Source organism: Cupressus sempervirens, chromosome 2, assembly GCF_028749045.1.
Source record: "Cupressus sempervirens isolate cs-2001-9-10 chromosome 2, ASM2874904v1, whole genome shotgun sequence".
Taxonomy (NCBI): Eukaryota; Viridiplantae; Streptophyta; class Pinopsida; order Cupressales; family Cupressaceae; genus Cupressus; species Cupressus sempervirens.
Genome location: NC_143119.1, coordinates 6,724,451 through 6,733,071, shown reverse-complemented (window position 1 = coordinate 6,733,071; position 8,621 = coordinate 6,724,451). Strand labels below are relative to the sequence as shown.

The 8,621-nt window shown below is 35.9% G+C and overlaps 1 protein-coding gene across 1 annotated transcript; it reads left to right on the top strand.

Annotated features, from left to right (window-relative positions):
- The first annotated feature begins 513 nt into the window (after positions 1–513).
- Positions 514–4,350, top strand: LOC149570820 (pentatricopeptide repeat-containing protein At3g16610-like). The gene has a single exon (XM_089812402.1). It carries the CDS (start codon positions 844–846, stop codon positions 3,460–3,462), a length of 2,619 nt encoding a protein of 872 aa, XP_089668528.1. The 5' UTR covers positions 514–843; the 3' UTR covers positions 3,463–4,350.
- Positions 4,351–8,621: the final 4,271 nt, after the last annotated feature.

The window sequence follows — 8,621 nt, the reverse complement described above, 5'->3', positions numbered from 1 at the left end:
ATAATAATCTAGCTTTAAGGATAAAACTTAAGCTAACACGAATGCAAATGAAAACTCTAATTTCAATCCGAAGTTTAATTCTGATTAGTTGAATAAAAAAAAATGATTGTATTATCTATTATAGAAGTGGTGTTTTTTTTTCCAAAAGGAATCTATTTCATTAAGCATGTTTTTGAAGTGAACATATAAAATCTAATTACCATAATATATATATATATATATATATATATATATATATATATATATATATATATATATATATATATATATATTTAAAAAAATTATAATATATTAACTATAACAAATTATATTTTTAAAAATAATATCTTTCATTTTACATCCCTAGTGCTATAGTTTATATATTATATATATAAAAAATAAGCTGAGAAATATCTTTCTCGAAGTACCTATTGCACTAAGTCAGATTATGAAAATAGACGCCTCCAAAAGACTCTCTCTTTTATTATATATATATATAAACTAGTTTTAATTTCTAGACAGTCGTAACTGCTCTAAATTTTTCCCCGGGGATAGAGCCATGATTTTGTCTGCATCCTCTCAGAGCTGCACCAAAGAATGACCTTAAAATCAGCCTGCCGATGTATGAAGCTTTTGAATTCAGAGCTCGGCAACAAACAAAAACCGAATCGCGGCGACCGAGTTTCTCCCTGCCAATGGAACTGTATGGGCTGATTCTCACGCACAAATGAACAGCATATGATCATTATACCAAATTTCAGAAATAACAAGAGTACGATGGTTTTTAACACTGGTAGAATGAGCAATAACACATATGCCACTACCATCTTAATCTTAAAACACTTTGTAAAGAGGGTTGCTTGAATGATCCAATACAAACTACTTACTGGACGGCACCTTCGCGTAAACTCTTCCACATATCTTCCACTTTTGCAAAATTGCATTGCTAACAGAAGGATTTCAGAGGGCAAGCTAATCCAATCCCACATCATTAACAGAGAATTCAGATTTCCCACAAACACTGTTTTACAAAATGCTCTTATCAACATGTACGATAAGTGCGGAAGCCTGGTTGATGCCCGCAGAGTTTTTGACCATATGACAGAACGAGACCTGTATTCGTGGAATACCATAATTGCAGCTTGCCGAAAGCAGGGTGTTTTTCAAGAGGCATGGATTCTGTTTGGCCAAATGCAAAGAGCAGGTGTAGAACCAAATCATATCACTTATGCTACCATCCTTCCAGTGTGTGCCAAAATTAGAAATCTGGAACATGGCGCAGAGATTCATCAAAAATTAATCTCAAATGGATTTTTGTCAGATGTTGTGGTTGCAAATGCCTTGCTAGACATGCTTACAAAATGTGGAAACATGAAGAAGGCATGCGAATTGTTTGACAAATTGCTTGATCGCGATGTTGTTTCGTGGAATACAATTATTGCTGGATATGCACGAAATGGGTTTGTCGAAAATGCCGTGGACATGTTCAGGGAAATGCAGTTGGCGGGTGTACATCCGAACTCGGCTACATTTGCCATCATTCTCCCAGCTTGTGTGAAAGCAGGAGCTTTGGGACAGGGTTTGGAGCTCCACCGAAGGATAATTGAAGGTCAGTTTTTGTTTGATGTTATGGTTGCTAATACCCTGATATCCCTGTATACGAAGTGTGGAGTGTTACACAAGGCACGCCAACTGTTTGATAGATTACCCCAACTTCAACGAGATGTTGTTTCATGGAATGCAATCATTTCTGGATATGCACAAAATGGGCAGCTTGGAATAGCTTTGGAGACTTTTAAGGAAATGCAATATTTAGGTGTTAAGTCAAATTCAACTACCTTTGCTAGTATTCTCCCAGCATGTTTTAAAATGGGGGCTTTGGAACAGGGTATGGAGGTCCATCGAAAAATAATAGAAAGTGGATTTTACTCCAATGTTGTTGTTGCGAATACCATGATAACCATGTATGCAAAATGTGGAAGCATGGAGCAGGCGCACAAGTTGTTTGCCGAAATACCAGAGCCAGATGCTATCTCTTGGACTGCAACCATTGGTGGATATGTACAAAATGGGATTGTTGACAAAGGCATCGAAATGTTTCAGCAAATGCAGTTGGCAGGTGTGAAGATGAACGCGTCGATTTTTGCCAGCATTCTCCCAGCATATGCCAAAATGCAAGCATTGAATCAGGGCATAAAGTTGCACAAGAAAATAATCAAAGGTGGATTTTTATCATATGTGGTCGTTGTGACTGCGCTTATAGATATGTATGTAAAGTGTGGAAGGGTTCAAAATGCGCACAAATTGTTTGACAAAATGTGTGAACGGAATGTAGTCTCATGGAATTCAATGATAGCAGGATATACACAAAATAAGCTTGCTGGAAAATCATTGAAGCTATTTAACCAAATGCAACTGGAAGGTGTAAAGCCAAATTCTTTAACCTTTGTCAGTATTCTTTCAGCCTCTGCTAAAATTGGAACTCTAGAACAAAGTAGAGAGATCCACACAAAGATAATTGAATCTGGAATTCTGTCAGATGTTGTAATCATGACTTCAATGATAAACGCTTATGCAAAATGTGGAAATATACAGAAGGCATATGTATTGTTTGACAGAATGCCTCAACAAAATGTGGTTTCATGGACTGCAGTCATTGTTGGATATGCACAAAACGGTCTCCTTGGACAAGCTCTGCAGATTTTTAAGCAAATGCAATTGGCAGGGGTAAATCCAGATTCATCAACTTTAGCTAGCATCCTCCCGGTTTGTACCAAACTTGGAGCTTTGGATCAGGGCATAGAAATCCATCAAAAATTAATTGAAAGTAGTTTTTTGTCAGATGTGGTGGTTGTAAATGCTCTGATTGACATGTATGCAAAGTGTGGAAGCACACAGAACGCACGCAAGTTGTTTGACAAAATGCATAATGCAAACTTAGTCTCTTGGTCTACTATGATTGCAGGATATGCAATGCATGGCTGTGGCAAAGATGCCATCAAACTTTTTGAACTCATGAAGCTTTCTGGAACCAACCCTGACCATGTAAGCTTTGTTTGTGTTTTTTTCGCATGCAGCCATGGAGGTCTAGTGGATGAGGGCTGTAAATACTTCAATTGCATGAGTAGTTCTCATCAGATTATGCCTACAATGGATCATTATGTATGCATTGTTGATCTTCTCAGTCGTGCGGGCTATCTTGAGGAAACCCTAAACTTTATAATCAAGATGCCAATAAAACCTGACGTGCTCGTTTTGATGTGTTTGCTTGGTGCTTGTAAATCACATCAGAATATAGTGTTAGGAGAATTTATGGCAATGCTTCTGTTTGAGCTGGATTCAAAAAATGCTGCATCTCATGTTCTTCTGTCAAACACTTACGCAGAAGCAGGCAGATGGGCTGAGCTTCAAAATGTAAGAGAAATGATGAAAGATAAAGAGATTAAAAAGATGCCTGGCTGTAGTTGGATTGAGGTTCATTGAATGGTCCATGTTCTTTTTGTAGTAGACAGGTCACACCTACAAACATAGGATAATAGGATATCTATGTGAAGCTGGAGAAATTGTCCCGTGAGGTGAAGGGAGAGGAGTATATTCCTGATTCAAGACCTGTGTTAAATGATATTAAGGAGGAGAACGGAATAATTTCTTGGTCATCGTGGTTAGAAGTTGGTAATTGCATTAGGATGCCCCCTGGAATGACTATTAGGGTTGTCAAGAACCCTCGAGTTTGTGGTGATTGCCATGCTGCAACAAAGTTTATTTCAAAGATTGTTGCAAGGGAAATTGTTGTGAGAGATGCAAATCAGCTCCACCATTTGAAACAAGGGCAATGTTCTTGTGGAGATTATTGGTAATGCTAATTGCTAATTGAAACAAACCTTAAACACAGGCCTGCATTGTATCAATGTCAATGGTATTTGGCTCACAGGGGTAAGAAGATCTGTTTTGGTTTTCTTTCAGTTTCTGAGATAAAGTTCTGTTCAAAGTGTTTGGACAGCTAGTTCATGATTTTGACTTCATAACATTGAGCTGTTCTATGATACCATGGGGGGTTCATGACATTGAACTTTTTTGGAGGAAGACCCGATGACTCTTGAATGAAAAGATAGTGAGGCAGAAGAATGAAAGCTATAAAAAGAAGAATAATTCTAGCAGGAAATGTGAGCGAAGGGCCAAAATCAATCCAATGCATGAATAGGATGAGAGAAGGATCTGTTGATTTCTCTGTACCCTGAAATTTAGCCCTTTGAATGGTCATTTGTATTGGTTAATTCTTTCATCGTGTGCCTATGTCAAGGATGTTACTTGTCCCTAAATATGGGTACCAATTATATGAGCTATAGTTGAAAAACTTGGGTTTGGCAATTACTCGGTTGGCTCAACAACTTCAAAAATCTGTGACACAACAAGTATTCAAGGAAAAACTCAACACTGATTCTGGCAAATTATTGAATATTAAAATTTATAAAATATACAATTTCTTAAAACATACATTGTAGGTTTCCTTGGTGTAAGAATTTGCCTAAGGGCAAAATTCATCTAGGAACTAATAACTTAAACACAAGCACACAGTAGACCAAAGAGAGAGAGAGAGTATGATCAAAATGACAATCTATTCAATATGCCATAATTAAGAGTACACTAGGAGTGTCTGTAAATAAAGGCCTCTGAGATATATCTAGAATGCCTCGTAATCAACACCATGATGTGTCATACAACCAAGCACATGTCCACCAGATATGGGTTATCCTCCATTAAGCACGAAAGTATGTGCGATGATGTGAGGATAAGCATACAAGGGTGTGACACGCAAAATAGTGTTGTAGACACCATGTGCTAAAATAGAGTTGCGTACTCCTGTGTTGTCTACATGACAACTCAAAAAGGTGCGCAAACTCCTAAGTGTCTCACAAATAAAAATAATAAAATAATGCAAAATAATTAAATAATGCATTAACTTAAGTAAACTTAAGTAAGTGTAATAAGTAAATACTTATTTACACCAACACTTGGAACCCCCTATATTTGAATGGTAGGATGAAAAGGATGTTGTAGGATATATATTTGGGTGCCTTGGAATGACAGAGCATGAGATGGATTAGGTGGGATGAAAGGATCTTGATGTGGATGAGGGGAAGATAACATATAATGAAAAGGATTAGGTGAGATGACAGGATCTTGATTTAGATGGGTTATTTCAGCATGCTATGGAATAATATCCAATGATAGAGGTGAGATGGCAGGATCTTGATTTAGATGGGATATTTCAGCATGCTATGGAATAATATCCAATTATAGATGGTGTGATGGGGGAGGAGTGTTGGGCAGACTTCAAATTGAGTGGATGGAAGGAGGGTTGACTCATGAGGTTCATGGGATTTGGGTTCCAAAAGGATAGTTTGATGATGTGAGGAGTTGGAATAGAATGATAGATATTAGATGTTGAAGGACTTATCACTACTGACCTTTACTCAATGAAATGGGTTGGCATGACTCCACAACTTTGGGATGTGGATTTTGTGATGGCTTCTTTGCTATTAATCCTTGGTAGAGGTTTGGAATGAGATACTTGTATATTGTAGGCTTAATTTAGGAATAAATGAAGGGCTTTGAGTAAATGGATGTTTGGGAGTAGTAGGAAGGTTAAATTATGGATTAGATAAAGTATTGGGATAAAATCAACGATTTAAAGTAGTGGTAGAATTAAGGCATGAATGTGGATTTAGATAAGAGTGATTAGATAGTGGACTCAGGTAGAAGGAAATGGATGGTCGACCAAGATAATAGGAATTGGATGGTGGATTGAATAGGATGAAATGTATGGTGAATTAAGATAGGAAGAATAAGATCATGAGTTGATAGATGAGAAAATTAGTGATAGATTAACAATAATGGGGTGATTAGGATTATGTATTAGAAAATAATTTGGGTTAAAAGTAGGATGGTGGATTAGGACTAGGGATGAATACATAATAGTGTTGTTCTTTGTATACCATCCTTGACCACCAATCTCCTTTCTATTTACCAAATTACTCATCGACACAAGGTAAAATTGTTGTCTACATTAGGGACATGGAAACTAGATATGCTATAACTATGGGAGTTGTCAATCATGCATCACACTTCTATTCTTTTTCACATTTTTTTGTTGTCGATGATCAATTCATGATGTACCTGCCCTTTTCCAAGGGCGAATTTTGTACATGGGGAGAACTTTGGACTCTTAAATCATTGTGTTATTGAGACAAGTGTTGAGATTCCTACTTCTCCACCTCTTGCTACTTTAGACATGGGTTTTACTATTCAACATGATGATCATATTGCTTTATATCTTGCAGTGTAGGATCCTTGGATGTCATTTCATATTTTTTTGTTGAGTCTCATATTGCATATTTGGGAGACATACTTGAGGGGGTTTAACTTCTCTTTGATGAAATCATCATAGGTAGAGATACTTCTTCACCTTCTTTGGTGATTGACACTCTTGACTCTTCAATTTCACTTGGTTTATCACATTTCATAGGTCATCTTGATTATGTGATGGAATTTGTGTGCTTGGAGAGACATATTCAATCTTTAGAGGTACATACATGGAGACTTCCTTCCTCATTCTTTCATTTCCACACATGATTTGCTTCTTTATCATTTGATGTATTCATTTCTTCCTAAGGGGAGACATGTTGCTTGTAGGCATTAGATTCCCTTTTATTTGTAGATACATTTCATCAACATTGAAACTTCTTCATTATGGACAAATACTATGCCTCATACTATATTTCTTATGGGGGAACCATTGCTTGTATATACATGATGTATGTAGTTATTGGCGGGTCTTGAGTACTTCATCCATCTATGCACTGTGTGTTCTCATCTCTCTTTTTTGGGGAGGGTATTTCCCATGAAGTTTTCCCTCTTTTGCATATTGTACATGCGTACCTAACATGACCCAATAGCCAAGACCTATCTTGCATTGTGAATTTAAGTGCATTCCACTAAGTTGCACTTAAGGGGAGAGGGGGCACTAGTGTAATTAAATATTCACTAATTAAACTTTACTTAAGCTCACTTAGGATAATGCATTGCATAATAGTTTGTAATTGAGACACCTGGGAGTTGGCACCTCAATTAAGCACATGGTGATTAGAGAATCCCACTATAGGTGGTGATAGTTTCTATTTCATTCTACTTTATGTGTGAGATCTACCTTTAGTGTAGATATCACATTATCATCTTCATCATGACACATACTTTATTGCACAATGGAGGATGATCCACCTTGTGTAGGTGATAGCTTATCTTCTCCTTCTCATTATTGCTTATTGCCTTCCTATATAAGGAGGCCTATTATGTACATTTGAGATCAATCCATTGATGCCCATTATTAATATCATTCTTGCATCTTAATGTAACTGTCTTGCCATTCTCTTGTGGAAGTTATCCCAGTTTTTCATTTGATCCTAGTGGTGTTGTAGAGTCACCTAATAGTATAACGCATAGTTAATTGAAGTCTTCTATTATCAATTCATCTTGATCCACTAGCTCACTAGAGTGTTAGTTGAAGTGAGGTGGTGTAAGGGTAATTCATTTGTTGAGATTTTAACCAGTCTCCAGGTTGGTGAATATTCCCTTCTTCGCAAAACAAACACTTAGATTGGGAAAATGGAAGTTAAACAAATATATAATTCAATAAAATGAAACCATATAATACCTCTATTTCCAATTATTTGCCAAGATGATAAATTTTGATGTGCTCTCTAATGATATTGGTAGCATAATAAAGCTTGGTCGCAATATACATGAGAGCTATAGATATGGTTAAGTAATGGACATATGATTTGGATTGAAAACAATCGAGTGTTGAAACTACAAGATAGGGATTTATGGTAGAGATTCAACATCTCAGCTCATGGGATTATGCCATATACAACCATGGGGTGTGATTTTAGGGAAATTGGTACTTTGGAGTGTGGGATGAGATATTGTGATTATATGACAAAGAGGGTTGACCTCATTTAATCAAGGATTATGCACATTTTAGAGAACTAGATGATAATAAGAAAAGTTAAAGGATGGAATATGTAAGAGATGAATTCAATTATTTATTTCTTGGAAGAAAGGGGATAGGGATAAGAAATTAGTTATTTATTTACATTAGGTTAGGGGTGAGGTAAATAGGGACTATTAAATAAATTTTGAGATATTTAATTAACATAAAAGATGGGAGATTAATGAAATATAGATGAATCATTGAACCTAGTAATCAATTTTGGATGTCGATAGTTTCCTATTCAATATTTTAAGCTATAAAATTTTCTTTGTTGAAAACTTATAATATTGCTCCTTATAAATTGTATAACAAAAATGTAATAATTTCTATTGTCAACCTTGAAAAAAATGCTTGACCAAATCTTCTGTAATTCAATGATGGATATATAACAAGTCATAAATAAAATGTAGATTTTTTGATATTTTGATCATTTTCTATGTAAACAATAAACTCTAAGATGGGTTAGACTTGTTAGGTACTATTGGTTTGGACATTTGTTATTCCATTTTCTACGTATCTAAATAGGTTTGTTGTTTCAAAATTTCATAACAATTATCTATACACCACCATAATCAAATTTTATTTCTTTTGA